Source organism: Tamandua tetradactyla, chromosome 20, assembly GCF_023851605.1.
Source record: "Tamandua tetradactyla isolate mTamTet1 chromosome 20, mTamTet1.pri, whole genome shotgun sequence".
Classification (NCBI taxonomy): Eukaryota; Metazoa; Chordata; class Mammalia; order Pilosa; family Myrmecophagidae; genus Tamandua; species Tamandua tetradactyla.
Window position 1 is genome coordinate 28,668,086 of NC_135346.1, and position 19,133 is coordinate 28,687,218.

General features: G+C 33.5%; 1 protein-coding gene across 5 annotated transcripts in view; it reads left to right on the forward strand.

The window, feature by feature from the left end:
• SPINK5 (serine peptidase inhibitor Kazal type 5) overlaps positions 1 to 19,133 on the forward strand; it is a 74,473-nt gene that overhangs the window by 14,472 nt on the left and 40,868 nt on the right. For 4 of the 5 annotated variants that reach the window (XM_077137352.1, XM_077137353.1, XM_077137354.1 and 1 more), the window contains exons 5-11: positions 7,552 to 7,679; positions 9,416 to 9,479; positions 9,878 to 10,005; positions 11,316 to 11,382; positions 14,226 to 14,353; positions 16,338 to 16,425; positions 18,017 to 18,144. In XM_077137352.1, the coding sequence (XP_076993467.1) occupies positions 7,552 to 7,679; positions 9,416 to 9,479; positions 9,878 to 10,005; positions 11,316 to 11,382; positions 14,226 to 14,353; positions 16,338 to 16,425; positions 18,017 to 18,144 (731 nt within the window). The remainder of the gene's footprint in view (positions 1 to 7,551; positions 7,680 to 9,415; positions 9,480 to 9,877; positions 10,006 to 11,315; positions 11,383 to 14,225; positions 14,354 to 16,337; positions 16,426 to 18,016; positions 18,145 to 19,133) is intronic. The other variant, XM_077137356.1, reaches the window with a different exon arrangement.

Sequence of the window (19,133 nt, forward strand, 5' to 3'; positions counted from 1 at the left end):
TGTACTCAATTAGAGATTTCAAAACTTTACTCTCAATAATTCATAGAAAACTAGAGAAAATATCATTAAAGATATAACACCATCAACCAACTTAAACTGAAATACAGAGAATGTTCTACTAATGATTGCAAAATACACATTCTTTTTAAACACCTATGGTACATTCTCCAGGATAAACTGAATTCAAGGATATGAAACATTGCAATAAGTTTAAAATAATAAAAATCTTTCAAAATGTGTTCTCTGACCACAACTTGATTGAATTTTAAAATAACAAAAGAAAAACGTTTATAAATTCCCAAATATTTGGAAATTAAACAGTACACTTATAAATAACTGATGGGTCGAAGACGATATCATGAGAGAAATTAGAAAATAATTTTAACTGAATGAAACCAAAGCACAGCATATAAAAATGTATGGGATGCAGCTAAAGCAGTGTCTGGAACTTTAAATGCCTATATCAGAAAAAAAGAAAGATCTCAAATCAATAATATAAACTTCTACCTTAAGAAACTTAGGAAAAGAAGAGAAAACTAAATGCAAAGCAAGCAGAAGAATGGAAAGAATAAAGATCATGGTAGAATACAAAAAAATACAAAATGTAAAAATAATAGAGGAAATTAAGGAACCAGAAAATTGGTTCTTTGAAAAGAACAAGGAACATCGACAAACTTTTACTTATATTGACCAAGAAAAAAAGAGAAGATAGAAATGACTAAAATCAGGGACGAAAGAGGAGACACCCCTGCATGCCCTAGAGAAATTATAGGGACTGTACAGGGTTATTATGAAAAAGCATTTTGCCAACTCATTAGACAATTTAAGTGAAGTGGACACATTTCTAGGCAGATAAAAATTGCAAAAACAGACCCAAGAAGAAATAGAAAATCAAAATAGACCTATAGCAAGCAAAAAAAAAAAAAAGCATTTGTAATAAATTAAAGCCCAGTCCCAGATAACTTCACTGGTGTTTTCCATCAAATATTAAAAGAAGAAATAATTCCTGTTGTTTACAGATTCTTTTAGGCAGTAGAGGAGGAAGTGACACTCCCCAGTTCACTCTGTGAGACCAGTATTATTCTGATACAAATCCAAGATGAAGCTATCGCAAGACCAGAAAACTGACAAATACTCTCCATAACATAGACATAAATATCATTAACAAAATATCAGCAAACCAAATTTATAATATATAAGAGTGATAAAACCATGACAAGTGGTAATCTTTCCAGAATTGAATAATAATTGGTTGAACAACAGAAAATCTATCAGTGTAGTACACCATATTAACAGAACAGAGAGCAAAACTACATTATCTTCTCAATGGACATTGAGAAGCATTTGGCAAAATCCAACACTCATTCGCGACAAGAACTCTCAACAAACTAGCAATGAAGAAGAGTTTCTCATTGTACTAAAAAGTGTCTACAGAAACCTACAGCTGATATTATCCTAAATGTTGAAAGTGAAATGCTTTGCCCTTAAGAATGGGAAGAAAGTAAAGATGTATACTCTCACTATGTCTATTCAGCATTTAACTGGAAATTCTAACCAGTGTTAGAAAATTAATCTGTTGAATTTTGTTTTAAATTTATTAATTAAAGACATCCATGTTGGAAAGGAAACTATTTTATTGCAGAAACATGATATTGTTTGTAGAGAAACCTAAGGATACCCCTTTATAAAAAACTACTAGAATTAATAAGTAGTTTATCAGGGCTGTAGTATACAAGATCAAATGTACAAATTTAGTTGTATTTCTATATACTGGAAATGAAAAATCCAAAAATTAAATTATTATATTGCATTTATAGCAGCATCAAAAATAAAATGTGTAGGAATAAATTTAACAAGAAAAGCACAAAACATATACACTAGAACTATGAGATGTTACTGAGTAAAATGAAAGCTCTAAATAAAGTGATATATACCATGTTCATAAATTAGAAGACTCAGTGTTTTCAAATGAAAATTCTCCCAAAATTAATTTATAAATTCATCATGTTTCCTCTCAATATCCCTGTGAATTTTTTGGGGGGGAAGGGGGAAGAAATCGCCAAATTGAAACAGAAATGTTGGAACATTTAGCAATACCTCACTTTAAAACTTAGAAAATGCCACAGTGACCAAGGTAGCATGTTTTTAGTGCAAGACATATATATATATAAATTGAGATTCCTTGGATTCCTTGAACTTTTGGTCATTTAATATAGGCTCAATATGTCAAGATCATTTAATTCTGGGACAACTGAATATCCACAGATAAAAGTTGAACTTAGATCCTTAGCTTACACCATGCATAAAATTAATCCAAAGTTATTTTTAGTCTTAAATTTTAAGAGCCAAAATTATAAAACTTCTGAAATAAAATATAGGAGAAAATATTTATGAATTTTGGTTAGGCAAAGAGTGTTTAGATATAAAATGAAAAGCTTGATCCATGAACAAAAAATTAATCAATTGAACTTCATCAGAATTGAAAACTTTAGTGCTTCCATTGACATCATTAAGAAAATGAAAAGGCAAGCCACAGACTGGGAGAAATATTTGCAAATCATTTTTATGTTTAAGGACACGTGTTAAGACTACTTAAGAATCCTTTACAACTCGATTATAAGACAACTTACTTAAAATAAACATTTCACTGAATACATGTAAATGGATAATAAATATGTGAAAAGATGGTAAACATCATTATTATTTAGGGAATAGCAGATTAAAATTGCAATGAGAGACCACTATACATCCACTAGAATGGCTATAATCATAAAGGAAATACCAAGTATTACCAAGGATATAGAGACACTGGCTACCTCACAGATTGCTGGGGAAGTGTAAAAGAATGTACCCACTTTGAAAAATAATTTGGCAGTTTCTTAAGAAGTTAAACATGAACTTACAATGGGACCCAGTAAATTCAGTCCTAGGAATCTGTCCCAATGAAATGAAACATGCGCCAATATGAAGACAGGGCTGTTAACATTCATAGCAGCCTTGTTTTTAACAGCCCCCCAACTAGAAAGGATCCAAATGTCCATCAGATCGTAAGTGGATTAACAAAATGTGGTATATTTATACAATGGAATATTATTCAGGAATAAAAAGAAGGTACATGTTAAAAGCTAGATGAACCTCAAAAACATTACCTAAAGTGAGCAAAGACAGAAACAAATGATTACATTTTGCATAATCCCATTTACGTGAAGTATCCAGATATGGCAAATTTTAAAACTCAGATATAAGATCAGTCGTTGCCTGAGGCTGGAGGTGGGAGCTGAAATGAACTACAGATGGGCACAGGAGAACTTCTTGGAATGACAGAAATATCCTAAAACTGAGTTGTGTTGGTTACACAACTTTGTAAATTTACTAAAACGTCAATGAATTGTTCATTTTAAATGAGTAGATTTTGTGGTATGCAAATTATATCTCAATAAAGATGTCTTAAAAATTGTTCAATTTATATTGTTCAATTTCTATAGTAACATAAATTATTTAATATGTTTTCTTTTTCCTGAAACTTTCTTTTACTTATTACACCAATTTTGGTATTTTTTCTAGGCATATCTTCATTTTGGCCAGATTTTCAAGTTTATTAGCATATAGGTACTTGAAACACACTTTCATTGGTTTCATATCTCAGTATTTATACTGTCGTGCCCCATTATTTTTACCCTCTTTATCTCATATCACCACTACTAACAACATATTCTATTGTTATTTTTAAAGAACCGGCTTTTTGGTTAACCTTCTCTAAGCCATTCTTTTTATGTTGTTTCATTATGTATGCTCTGTTCTTCACTTTAAAATGAATTGAGAAAATACTTAATTCTTTAATGTTTAACTTTTTTCCTGCCAACTATATTTGAAGATACTAATGATCATCTATTCCACAATTTGTATTTGAAATGTTTCTAGTTGTCATTCAGTGTCAAAATTTCTTAATTTTTCTGTATAGTCCTAGTGTTTTGATGTTCTTAATTTTATTGTGCAAAACAGGATTATATCTTTTCCCCCTTGATATATAATTTTATGACAGGTGAGTATTACAGTCTTTAAGTTATTTATTTAAGTTCCTTATTAAACTTATCTTTGCTATTGACTTATCTAATTCTATTACATTCTGTTAGTTGTTTGACATATTAGGACATATTAGGACTATTACATGAATGTGTGCTCATGGTTGTTATAACTTCTGGTTTTATTCTGCCTTTTACATTACAAAATAACCTTCTTTGTCACTTATAATTTATTTTAGACCAAATTCTATTTTTTTCTGGTATTAACGTTGCTACTCGTACTCTCTTCTTATTCACATTTGCCTCATATAGATCTTTTTATCCTATTTTTTTGTATTTTTGTGCCTTTTAATTTAATTTGTCCTTTGTTATCAATACATTTTTGATACAATTTTTAAAAATCCAATAAAATTTTCTTTTAATTTATGTTTAACTAATTTATACTTATTATTATTTCCATTATAGAAGGACATGGTTCTCCCCCCCACTTTTTTTTTTTTTCATATTTTCAGTTACTGCACTTGATTTTTTTAAAATTTATTTTTGAATTGCTTTCTTTCTCCCGACTTTTCTTTGAAAGTTACACATCTGTTTTTGTTCTTTATCATGGCCAAATCTCCTATTTATAGCTGTTTAGCACTATTACTAATATCTGTATCTATTACGCATCTCAAGCTCCTTTTCTGCAATGTGAGTACTTTAACCTGCTCTTCATTTCATTTTGTTAAAACCTTCCAAACCACCAAAATGTTATTAGTGACTAGAATTTTAGTCTGAGATGTTATGGATATTTCTCTTTTTCTCTTGTTTCTCTCATTTTTGAAATTAATTATAGCATTTTTTTCTTTTCTCTTATTTCTTTTTCTTTTGCACTTTCTTTTTTTTTGAGAAGTTTTACTCCCATAAATCTCCAAAGAGAAACTAGGTGGCATCTTGCTCTTTCATTTTTAAAATTAATTGTAGCATTTATTTCCCATTTCTTCAAATAATCCTTTTTTACATATTTTCCCTCCTTTTGGGGACTTCTATCCTTTATGTGGTGTAACTTTTCTACTTAACGTTTTATTTTCTTTTTATTGCCTCCTAGGAGAGTCCCTTGATTTGATCTGGTTCATAAATTTCTTATATATTTATATCCATCTTGCTTTTATACTTGTAGAATTTTATTTATTTCCATTTCAATATTTTCTTTGTCTGAACTTTCATTTTTTTCCTTCATACTTCATTTTGCCTGTTTCATATGGAAGGTATCTTTCATCTCTTGTCTCTTTAAGGCAGAGCAAAGTTAAACGTTTGAAAAATTATTGTCCTGCCCGTTCCAATAATTCGGTTTCAGTTGAAACATGTTGTACAGTCTGCTGTCTTTATTTTATGTTGTTTTACTCCTCCAGGTAGTTTGTAAGTTCTGTAATGGCTTTGGCTATTTTTTCCTGATAAGTATATAAGATAATGTTTTAGTTTCAGTCTGTGCCCCTCTGCTGAGTGTAAGGAAAGGAAAAGGGTAAGGTCCAGAGTAGAATGTTCTGTAACTGGCATTGCCCACCCCAGTTTGCTGTCACTCCACTGGTCAGAAAATCATCTGTAAGGCCTCAGAAATGATCAGCATTAGGAAGAGGAGTTCCCTAAGGTTATGACCCACTAACCTTTCAGAGAATGAGGGGGAGGAGGTGGAATAGTAAGTGCTTGCATCTGTTGCCCATCTGGGTGTTGGATCCACCCAGTCATTACTGTGCCAACACCTGTGACCTGGTATGTTGCTGTTGACTTTTCTTGTCAAGGAGTATAACAGTGATTGCCCCAAGTTAATTACTTTGATCCATCATTTCCTTATGTTTATGTAGTTTATCCAGAAATTATTTTTAAGAGAAAACCAGCAGGTTTCCTGCTTGTTCCTTACGCTCCAGCCATACTTGACAATCTAGTTCCTACCACAAATCCATTGCAATTGCAATTGCAGTTCTCTGTGCCTTGAATGCTCTTCCTCCAGTGTTAGATGGTTGGCCCCCTCTAAAGAATCTTAGCTCACCTCAGATGTCACCTTTCTAGAAAGACCTATCTTGCCACTACATTTAGAAGAATCACCATTCCATTGACTTATCAGTTTGTTCAGTTTATTTTTTCATAGCACTTATTGTAATCTAAAATATTTGTATTTATTGTTTGTTTCTTCGCATCAAAATATAAGCTCTATAGAACATGCCTGCTGTTTCTCATTCCTAAAATCTAAAAAGAATGCATGAGCCTAGTAGATGTGAAATTAATTTTGAGGAATGAATGAAATAACATATATGGCCCTTACTTCTATTTTTGACTTTTCCCTGAACATATGATGTGAATAGTGCAGTGTAATTTCTTAACTGTTACACATCTTTTACTAAATTTTTTCATAAGATGATATGCCACAAAAATTTATTTTGTAATTACATCATGAAAAAAAAATTCCAGTTTTCTTTTCTTTCAGATAGAAGTTAAATTTGAATTAAATCTGTATCTTCTTTAGCTAGCTTAAATCACAGTAATGAGTTGCCCAGTGAAGAATTATATTATATTTGAATAATCAAAAGTGTTTCATACATATTGATTTGATCCTCACTACAAGGCTATAACTTAGGCAGGATGTGAATTCCCATTTTGCAGATTAGGAAAGTGAGGTTCAAAGAGATGAGGTATGTGGCAGATCTCATATTTGAGCTTTAGTCTTCAAATATTACTCAGTACAGTTTTTTCATATTATTAGAGTACACATTTTTTAATATCTTCCATCAGCCATTAAAGATATTTAGTTTCTCTTGCTTGTTGCTTGATTGTTGAGTCTTAAAAAAGCATTTTTTTTTTTTTTTTTTTGCATGGGCAGATTCTGGGAATTGAACCCAGGTCTCTGGCATGGCAAGCCGGAATTCTGCCACTGAGCCACCGTTGCCCACCCTAAAAAAAAAAGCATTTTAAGCAAAAACATCAACAACAAATAGCTATGATATGCCAGGCACTGTTCTGAGTTCACATATTAACGTGTTTAAGTCTCCTTATGATCCTGGGGGCTAGTAATATTAATCCTTTTGCAAATGAGGATGCTAAAGTGGAAAGAGGTTAATTAACTTACCCAAATCAGAGTTTTGAACCTGATGGTCATGCTTTTAGCTCTACCCTAACCTATAATAATAAAACTTTATTATAGCTTATAGTTTTCAGAGAGCTTTCATATCCATTATCTACTTGACCTCACTACCTCTCTGTGGAGAAGGCAGACAGAGTTTAATAGACAAATGGTATATTACATTTCAAAGAGGTGGTTAGGCCTGGATCACCCAGCCAGCAAGCAGGTGGAATCACACGGGAATCCTCTCTCCTGAAATCCAATTATACCTTCTTTTCTTTGAACCATGTTTTATTATCTATGATTTTTACCTGAACATGTTCTCTTCCCCCTCCTGTGAATTATGTTGTCATGAGCCTACAGTTCTAACCTACTTATGTATCTGAGAAATATTTTATTTCTTATGTTTTGGTGGCTTGATTCTGTCTCTTGCAGTTGAACTGTGATGATTTCAGCAAGGGAGAACGAGATGGGGAATTTTTGTGCACGTTTGATAATGCAGCTGTTTGTGGCACAGATGGCAAAACATACAGCAACAGATGTGCTCTGTGTGCAGAGAATGCGTGAGTATTTTGTGAAGCAGTCTTTCTCCCTAAAACATGTTCTCGGTACAATTATGTGACATATTTTTTCCCACTGTCTTTAAGATAACAATCCATTTCATGGAAGTTAGCCATCCATAAACTAGTACTACAAATTCTTTAACTACTGGTAAAAACAAACAAAACATATACTAACTATATATATATAACACTTTATATTATTCAAAGCACTTTTTGTGTGCAATTTATCAGATACTATCCATTGTCTATGATATGAACAGAATACACACACACACATCCATATGCATTTGACATCTATCTATCTATCTATCTACCTCTGTATCTTATCTTGGATTATATCCTTTTTCACAGAGGATGATTTAATCATCAAATGGTATTTAATAAGTGCTCAGGAATTTAAAATATTACAATAGAGAATTGGGACTTTCAATATTGAGCTTCTTCCAATCTATTCTGCCTTTGTTACATAGCTAAAGCATCTCACTGTCTTATATTTTGTCCCCATTTTATTCTTTCTCCACCCTCAGTGCCAGGCTTGGGAATTGATGCTCTTCAACTAACAAGATGGCATACCTGCTTTGCAGGTTCTGGCTTGTGACCTCGATCTTGAATTCTTTGCTGTTCACATTTTGCAAATATAATAACCAGTGTTTGAGAAGGCTAGTAGGGGTTAAGATGATGGTTATCTTTGTGGTTCTGCAAGCTTTATCCCTTTTTGTAAGAAGTATCATCTCTGAAATACAACTGAATTAAATCACTCTGCCTCACCTGACTCAGAAATACATTCAAAATAATGCCTTCAATTCTCACCAAGGTTCACCATGAAGAAAAAGAATGCAAAAATTGACATACATATTTTCTAACACTGCTATGAGCACGCGTACATTTGATTTTCACTGCATCTTAAGTGGGGGATCCTGTGGTAAATTCTCTAAATGTCTGTGCCAGAAAAATTTTCTCTTTCCTAATTTCTAGTATAATTACTTTCATTAGACAATGAGAGGCATTGCCCATTGTGTTTTTATCTAACTTCTGGTTGCTAGAAGGCTCTGTGGTCACACTACAACTTAATTTTCATAATTTCCCTTAGCTGGCACCTTTGATATAACTTTAGTTACTTATAACTACTTAGCTGTCTTCCTTTGATGCATTTATTGTATTTGTCATTGATATACTGATTCTATGATGATAAGCTGCCTTATTATTTTTAGACTGTAGGAAGTATATCTTACATTTATGGGTTTTTTCTTTCAGATATACTTTAAAGCTCTACTCAACTAAACAAAATTATCATGACTTTATCTGTTTCTTATGAAAAATAAGATGCTAGTCAGCATAACCCAAATGAAGAGGAGTATAGTAGAATGCTAGATACGACAAATTTGAATTCCTTTATTTAAAACCACAGCAGCAACAACAAAAAAGTTCCCTGGTGGGCATCTAACACCTAGTTATGAACTTTACTTTTCCCGCCCTTCTGTAGTTGATCTTCCATAGACACAGAAATAAAATATTTGGAAATACTATTTATAGGTCTGAATCTCATCAGTTCTTCTAAGTGACTCCATTTCTTTGCCTCAACATTATAAACATAGTCTCTCATTAGAAAGAGTAAGTAAAGTAACCAATATGACACACTGTTTTCGGGAGCAAGGGAAATCAAATGCAGTTAGATTTGATTGGTGGGATGATGGCTGAGATATTAAATTGCTATTTCTGCTAACTTTCTATTCCAGGAAGACCAGGTCGCATGTTGACGTAAAAAGTGAGGGGGAATGTGAGAACAGTAATCTGGAACAGGTGAGGGCAAATGTCAGCGGGCTGGGAAGTAGGGTGGGCTGAGTTCACAGAGAGCAGAAGCTCTTCTCTACCTTCTTCGCTGGGGTGTTCAAGAGGAAGTCGTTCTCACCCACTTGAAATGGGAACCTACCTCTTTAGATGAAAAAGCAATTGTTAATTCCTGAAACTGGAGCAGGTTACTTTCAGAGACCTTCAGTTCTGTTTCTACTTTGTATTAACAGACAGACAAAACAGAACAAATCAAAAGGAGACTGGATGTATAGTTAAAAAAAAAAAGGCACTAAACTTTAGTCACTTAACCTGAGTTGCAGCCCCAGCACTGCCACCTGCTAAGAGAACTTGCAGTTAAGTACTACAATTAAAAAGGTGAATTTCAAGTTCCTTTCCCTGTTTCTCAGGATGTATGTAGTGATTTTCGGCCTTATTTGAAGGACGGAAGACTTGGGTGCACAAGGGAAAATGACCCGGTTCTTGGTCCTGACGGGAAGACACATGGCAATAGGTGTGCGATGTGTGCTCAGCTGTTGTAAGTATCATCATTCCTAAGCAGGTGAAGCTGATCACGCACTCCTTGGTTCCCTTCCTGAGAACTGCTCTTCGAAGACCTAGAGCCCTTTTCATTGAAGCCTGTAATCCTCTACCTTCCTAATGTGAATCAAACCTTACTCCTAGAATGGCTTCTTTTCTTTAACTTCATATCATCTACTGAAGTTTCTCAGAAGGAGTAAATAATGTCATTATGTTAGATATTAAATTCAAACCCTTAACTACTGAATAATGAGTCTAATTAAAAATAATAAATGCCATTTGGCTGGATTCATTATTAGTGGAATGTTATGAAAGGGAAGAAACCGTTGGGTTATTCATTATATAACCCATTCATACCTCAAAAATCTTTCCTTAGGTTCCCTGCACTTCTCTGGGCAGTGAGACCCAGGTATGAGTAAGATCCAATGAGTCTCTAATAGCCTGGCTAAACAAGGTATAGACTGTAATAGCTTATCAATACAGCTTAAAGTAACTCTCCATTTGGTGCTTTAAAAGTAGGGCAGAGAAAGAGTTAACAGGTTAATAAACTTGACAACTGTCTGAAAATTACAGTTAGTTATTATAGAATATAAGGACAAGACCTTTTAGGGTCAAAAACAATGATTATAACTGGTTTCTGGACAGGAAATCAACTTGATTTCCACTTTTTTCTCTAGGAGGCATGAGCTTTTAGTGTTCAAACCTGTTCTAATTCTGTGGTTTTCTATTTCTTTTCATGCACTGTCTGAGAAGGAGAATTTTGGCTTCTCTGTCTCTTATGTCTTCCTTTGCAGAACTTTGGTAGTAACTTCTGTCTCCAGGATGGGATTGCAGTTAGATAATATAAATGAAAAGGCTTGGAAGCCCCCAAAGCATGATTCAAATATAGCTTTTATGCAAAGGCAAACAAATAATTTGCAAGGTAAAAGCTATATGTAAGAGTATGGATGGCAATACCTTAAGTGCTCTGTTTTGTTTAATCCTTGTCAAAATATTGTTTTAAAAGCTTTTGGTTCTGCCTATTAAGAGGAATTTTCCTGACAATCTTCTATTTGTCAATCACAGCATCACACCCATCTAGTTCTACGGAACAAAGCTCCCAATTGACTGTAGTGAGTCAGTTTCACAGCTTTTCTTTTCTTTGGCAATTCCCTGGCTCAGACATTCAAGAGAAGGAAATGCTTGTCTCATAAAAGTGGATTGGTTTCAACAAATTATGGCAAAGGAGAGGAAAGTGCTTAATAGAGAACTGGACGTTGAAAATACTATTGAGCCATAAACTGACAAACTGTTTATTTTTCTTAACAGTTTAAAAGAAGCTGAAGAAAAGGCCAAGCAAGAAGGTGAAACCAGAATTCGAAGAAATGCTGAAAAGGTAAATGATTCTCCAACACAAGTTTGGTATACTTTATGATTTTTGTGACCATAACTATTAGCAAACTTATGTCTGAAACATTGAAGTAATGCAATAATGTCACTGTCCTCTATTAATACACTGGATATTTTTCTTAATTTCAAAATTTCACAAGTTGACTATTTCTAGTATTTTAATCATTATATTGCATTAAAATAACATTCCCCATCTAATGCCTAAAATATGCAATTTACCCACCTTACTTCCCCAAATGAAAAGAATGTAAAAGAGAAATTTTATGCAAACTAAGTTCTGCTTAATTTATACCAGTTTCCCCTCTGGCAATATAAATTCATTTTTCTTTGAATAAATTAAGGAAAAATAAACCTGCCACATAATGTAAATTAGGTAGGAATAATTTTTTTTAACCTCCTGAGTCTTTTGAATAGAGTGTCCCCTGGCACATTTTACATATAATTCCATTGTCACAAATTGAAGTTCTTCACTTTTCCATTACAGTTATTACACTCAGTGAGAATTGCTTTTATAAAGGTCTTATTTCTACTTAAATGAGAATCTCAAGTAAATATTGAGATTGTGGCTTTAAAAATACTCTTAACATTATTTAGTTTCCAAATTATTTGATCATTTAAATTTTCAACATAATGTAAAATATTTACTCCTTTTGTTAACTGAATGAGCATGATTGGTAATGCAGCCTGGATTTGTTAAATCACCATAGTCATAAAATCCGACCTTCAAAGAGAGTGATCTATGATTACTTTGTTAAATGACTAGTCTTTTGTTTGCAAGTCAGAACACCTGAGTTCTAGTCTTAGTTCTGTCAGGCTTTGGGTGTGTACAACTGAACAAGTCATCTCTTCTCTCTGGGCCTCAATTTTCTTGTCAGCAAAGTGAAGAGGTTGGATAGATGATCTCAGTTTTACCTTCCTGTTGGATTGGGATTCTGTATCCTTCCCTCTTTTGTACTAATAGAAGTATGTGATTTATATAGAGCATGTGTTTTCCTAAGGGTAGAAAAAGGACCATTTTTAATAGTCAGGGACTGACCTTCCACTTATAATGACATTAAATATAGTAAAGTTCCCACCCTAAATAGGGTGTTCAGAGTTTAAGAAAAATGAAGCATTCATAACTGTCTCTAATTTGTTCAACACTCATGGATTTGAAAAGTAATTTTTTGTGCTTATTGTTAAATTTCTGCCCAAAGCTTTGGTCATCTTGTATTATTCAGCATTTTATTACTTCATAAACAGAGTTCTTTTGTTTTTCATCAGGTCTTAGCTATATTTCCCTCTTCTGTGCAGCTGGATTTTGGTGAGGTTGTTGGACATGATTACATTCAATAGGAATGCTTTATAGTGAAGGCTCAATATCCATCCCATAATTAAATTGTTAGTGATTGTTCCTAAAAGTGTTTCTTCAGAATCTCCTTGAATGAATCACAACTTATGAACTGAAATTATCATTGTTTCTGTTATGGGAATCAATGAGTATTAATTTTATTACCATGCTCTGATTACTGGGTGTTTGTTTCTCTGTTTGTGTTCCTAGTTTGTTACAACCAGGAAGTGTGAAACACACCCATTGCTCTTTCCAAACCAAAAGTCTTCTTGGGAGGCAATGAAGATTCTCTTTTAGAGTGCTGTAATGAAATGTGATTTATTTATTTATCTTTTTACATGGGCAGGCACCAGGATTATTGTTTTTTAAATAAGATAATTTTAGATCTAGAAAAAGTTCTAGAATAACCTTATTGTGTAGATAGTAAGATTGATGTTCCAAAGGTTGTGGGGCTTTGCTATAATCTCCCAGTAAGTTAGAGCAAGGGTGTAGGTGCCCTGATTTCCTGACTTCATCCACTGCTCATCATGCTCATGTTTCATTGGCTGAAATGAGAATATGGGGGTCACACAGTTGAAAAGAAAGTTATAGAGCAGGAATTTTTGGAGATTGTATTATTGCAATTTATGCTGTTACAGAACATGTTTATTGACATATTTTGATATCAATAAACATAAATATCCTATGCTATCCCTAAGCCTAGAGGGATATACTCTAAGCCTAGAGTATACTTTTTGGTAAATAGAGCCCTCATCGTATATTAGAATTTGCAAAACAAATAGAAACCTGGAAGTATTGCCAAAACATCATGAAATCTAGGAACAAGCCTCTCTTGAATTTTTGGTGAAGTCACAACCTTTCAGGGTTTTCAAAATAAATATTAGTATTAGGCTTGATGGTCTTCCTCTCTAGGATGTGGAATAAAAGAAAATTAGATTCACTCCTTCTGAGGATTTCAGCTACAATATTAATATTAATAAAGGAGGTAGAGTACACAAATATGATTCATAGAGCCACAGAGAAAACAAAGTAACCATAATGCTATTGAATACCATGTTAATTCCTTTTCCCCTGCAAACTAGGTTAGATTGTTTTTGACCTGATCCATGTTAAATCACTTTTAAACATCTTATTTTACCTTACAGAGTCTATTTTCTGCTCATCGGCAACAATTTTTTTTTTTTGTCTTGCCTACACACTTTGCCATGTCTTTGTTGGAAACTCTTGAAAAATTTCTTTTTTTTACCCATGAATTTAGAAGCCAACAAGAATTATTTTGTTTTAGATATGCTCTGTCTTCTTTTCTAGGATATTTTACTTTAATAATTTTAACAGGTACCAAGTAATTTTATAGTGTAACTACTGTTTCTTATTAATTCAGCTGTATGTTTTTTATCAATGTCTTCTAGACCTGACATTCTGTGACTATAAATTTATCATGTGAACTTTCTAGATTAAAGAGTAGACAAGTGCAAAATGAAATTATTTGCCTTTTTAAGGATTTTTGCAAGGAATATGAGAACCTTGTGAGGAATGGGAGACTTTTTTGTACACGGGAGAGTGACCCAGTCCGTGGTCCTGATGGCAAGATGCATGGCAACAAATGTGCCCTTTGTGCAGAAGTTTTGTGAGTATAAATATAATTTTTCACAATTACTCAAATGGCAGAAGTGGAGCGCAATTGGTTGATGAGTAAGAATAACATTGGGGGAAGTTTTTGCTATTGAGAGCTATTTGAATAGTATCATACCCCACACAAATCATATATTCTAGTAAGAAGGCTCTCGTACTGTCTGTCTTTTCTGAGTACAGCTTGGCTTTATTTTCCAGTTGGAAGACTGGTTTACAAAATACTTAGCATTTTCCCTTGTGACTTTGTGAGCCTCTTTGTATGTGATCATAGCAGAGAATAGGGATAAAACAGGTATAAAGACTGATTTTTTTTCTTTAATACTTATCTCATTGTGTTAGAGTTGATGGGATTTCTTCAGGAAATTCATATTCATACGTTAATTGGGTTACTCATCTTTTCATTTGGGGCATCTGTCCTTGGGAGAAGGGCAGATTCTACCATAAACAAATTATGGCATTTATGAAGATGTCTAAAGAAAATATCTCAACACAATTTCTTTCAGATCCTTGAACACCATAAGCTCTTTCCTATATGCTGCTCCCTCTGCCAATTCTTCTTAGTCTTGGCCAGCTAATGCTTCCTCTTCTTGTAGATTGCAAGTTGTTAATATTTATTCACTTTCTATTTATTTAAAATAGTTTTATTCCCACACCATACAATCATCCTAAGTGTACAGTGAGTGGCCCTTGGTGTATCACATAATTATGCATTCACCACTACAGTTGGTATAAGAACATTCTCATTTCTTCTGAAAAAACAAACAAAAGTCTCATACCCTTTATATCCCTTATTATTGACATTTAGCTTTGGCTACAATTAATGAAAGAATATTCCAGTGTTACTGTTAACTATAGCCCTTAGTTTCCATTAATTGTATTTTTTCCATATAATACCCTATTATTAACACTTTGTATTAGTGGCGTACATTTGTTCTAGTTCATGTAAGAACTTTCCTATTTTTATACAATTAGCCACTGTCATCATTTGGTGCAAGCTTGCTCAGTTATACAGTCTGAGTTTTTATCATCTAGCTTTCCTTCTAGTGACATACACAACCCTAGCCTTCCTCTTTCAATCTCTTTCAACTATACTCACACTCAGCTTTGGTACTTAAAGTATTGTGCTGCTATCACACAGTATTGTGCTATCCATTTCCGAACCTTTACCATCAACCTTATTAAACATTCTGTACTCCTTAGGCAGCAGTTGCCCATAGGTTGCATCTTAAGATTTTCCTTCCTTTCATAAATCTATGAAAGTCCCCAATCTAAATCCAATTCTTATGAACTTTAATTTTCTTTCATAATTATTATTGCAGTTTATAATTGTGTAGTTATATCTATGACTATTTGCTGACTCTCAGTCTCCTCTACTAGGATTTAAGTTCTACATGGGCAGGGTGTGTGTTTGCATTGGGCTACACAGTATGTCCAGGGCCCAAGCCTATGATTGGCAAAAAACAAAAAAATAGCCATTAGCTAAATACTGAATGAATGATTGGGTAAATATATGAATGAAGATCCTGGCTCTGTAGAAACTTAAAGCTAATAGCAAAAATAAGGCATGGCCACACCTAAATACATCGCAAGGCAGAATGCAAACTATACCATAAGAAAAGAATGGTCAGGTATGAAAATACGGTGTAATATGTAGAACTCATTTCCATTTGGGGACTGGGATGCCATCTTAAAGGAGGCAAAATTTAACCTGGGGAGATTTCAAAGAGAAGGAGAAGAGTAAAAAGATTACAGCAGAAGGAAATGGTCTGCCCCAAGGTAAAATGCAAGGGGCTCTTTGAGAAAAGAGGGAAGAGTTCAATTTAACAAAAGTTGTATGAAAGGAAATTGAAGATGATTTAAAAATGTTTGTACTAGATCTCAGATGAATTTAGCCATTTTCCTATCTGCCCCTAAGTGATTATTTTTTACCATGAAGATTTGAAGCATCTCCACCCATTTATTTATTTTTCTCTCTTCAGCAAACAACGTTTTTCAGAAGAAAAAAATAAAACAGATGAAAATCTGAGGAAGGCTGAAGAAAAAGTTAAAGTTAAGAGAGAAACTGAGGTGAGAACTGGTTTGATCAGTCTAATTATGATGTGCATGTGTTAACGCTGACATGCACTTTCAATAATGGTTACTTTTTCCCCACTACTAATGGGTTTTCTGGAAGCTAATTTATGGTTATTGTTTATGAGACAAAAGAAGAATTATGGCATTATAAGTCTAGCTGCAGTTGGAAGAAATTAATCAAATCACACAATAATAAAATAATTCCATACTTTTAAATGAAGGCAATATACTCAGATATTATCTGAATCCAAAGTGTGATACGTATTCGTCTTCAAACATATAGTAGCTGTGTTGTAGGCTTTATTTTTAAAAGCAATATTATTGTAAAATTTTAGTATATTCTCTTTCTAAACATCACATAACATGTCATCTACTTTTTACCCACTGCTACTGTCTTAGCTCAGACAAATTTAATAATTTCCCTTTTTATTGAGATATTAGCATGCTACCTTGTCTCTATACTTCTAGTCCCCACACCCCTCACTCCTCAAGATTCAGTGTGTCCTCCACATTCTCATAAGGTAAGAGATGTTTCTATGAACCCATTGCATTAAGAAAGTCCAGTGTTTGAAGGTATCCCAGAATGTATTTTCCTATTTTACACCATATAGAGCACCTTTTTAGCTTGTTTTTTCCAGATGGTTATCCAGGCTTACATGTTTCAAAAAGTAGTCCACTTCATTAGGCCACCCTCTGCCATCTTGTATCTGTGCCTTATTCCCTAGAAAACTCTTTTCTTCCCTACAATCATTTTAATTTTAGCTCTCAAATGTCACTTTTATACTTGACTTCCAATGACAATTTTGTTTGTATTTATGTATTAGTTATTCATTTATTTATGTGTATTTTTATTTCTTAGAGTAATTTAGCTAATGTCCCTAACTGTAGTCCATTCACTCAAATCTTTACACATCTAGCTAGGCAATCTTCCTAACACAAAGATTTGATTATGTTCTTATTTGTAGTATTTACCATTTTCCCATGGGCTAATATTAAAACCCAAATTTCTTTCAAAAGTAAACAAAGCTATTAGTGGCCTGGCCAATCTTTATAATCTTCTTTTGACCACTTCTTAAACCTTTTTCTTTCCTGAAATGAATTGTTTAGCCACTCTCCTCAGAGACATATGAGACCATCTCAAATAATATGTTCTTATGTGCCTCCATGCCTTTGATACCACAATTCCTTTTGGAGCAACTTTTTTACCATGTTATATCCTGGACACATCCTCAAAATACAACTCAGACATAAGCTCTTCTCTGAACATTCTATAAATCGCTTTTTACTTTATGCCTCTACTCACTTAATTCAGACCTGTGTTATATCCCTTAACTTTCTTACATTGCAATTATTTGTCCAAATGGAAAGGACAAATAATATTTATATCCCTTTAATTTATTAAATTTGTTGAATACTTAAATGAGTGAATATTTCAAGGAAAGAAATATCACAATTTTGGGGATGATCCTAAAAGTTTTATTTTTTAACCCTTAATTCCCCTATTTCAATAACTTCGACAAACATTTAAAATTAATAAACAGAGAGCAAGGAAGTATATGTAAACTGCATCATTTTCATTATTCAGAAACTCTGCAGTGAATATAAGAATCATGCAAAGAATGGAACACTTTTCTGTACCAGAGAAAATGACCCTGTTCATGGTCCAGATGGGAAAGTACACGGCAACTTATGCTCCATGTGTGAAGCATTCTAGTGAGTATAGAGAGTCATATAAATCTAGAATATCAAGAAGAGACATTTCCCTGAAGATACTCTCATTGAACTACCTTGTTACATAGATGGAGAAACTATGGAAAAGTGTTTGAATAAATTAAACAGATCAGGCTGTAATAGAGCTGAGACAGGAACCTAAAATTATTCATTCCAAGATGCCTTATTTTCTCTGGCACTCATCTCTTAGCCGGGAACATCTGGACAAACCTGAGCTTGTGCTTCCTTACAGCCAGAATTTTATATGTAGACCTGCTTTAGCAGTTTTTAGACATCTTACTTTCCATGGGGGTTAGTATCCAAAGTTAGCAGTTAGCACAGAAATCAGAGTGAAAATTACACATAAAACAATCATAAGCCCCTACAAAATTACAGTAAATGTTTCTTTATATATTGTGACATTTCTCAAGAAGTTAGAACAGTTTGCTTCAACATTTAGAACAGCTCTCAGTTTACCTAGTTGAGCTCAGATTAAGTAATTGACTTGCACTTAGAATCCATAGTTTTCTGTTTAGATTGGTATGCACATATGGTTGAATTACCATAAAATGAGTTATCAATGTGTGGAGTAATTGGACATTTTTTTTTGCATGGGCAGGCATTGGGAATCAAACCTGGGTCTCTGATATGACAGGCGAGAACTCTGCCTTCAGAGCCACCATGGCCCACCTAGTAATTAGACTTTTTATGCCCTTTTCACAATTTGTCCTTTAGAAGAAACAGTTAGGAGTAAGAAATAAATTTAAGTTGAATAAATGAAAACAAGTCTCCATGTATTTTGTCACTATGGTTCTAGTTTTGATGCTTCTTGGACATTGATGATGTTATTTTTTGACCGTGTACAATAAAGTAATCGATAGAAAGCAGGTTTTCCGTACATGTTCTTCCGATCTTAATCAGAAATTAGAGAGAAAATAATTTGCAGTAAAGTCATTGTATTTTACCATACTGGAGGCTTTCTTGTTGCTTCT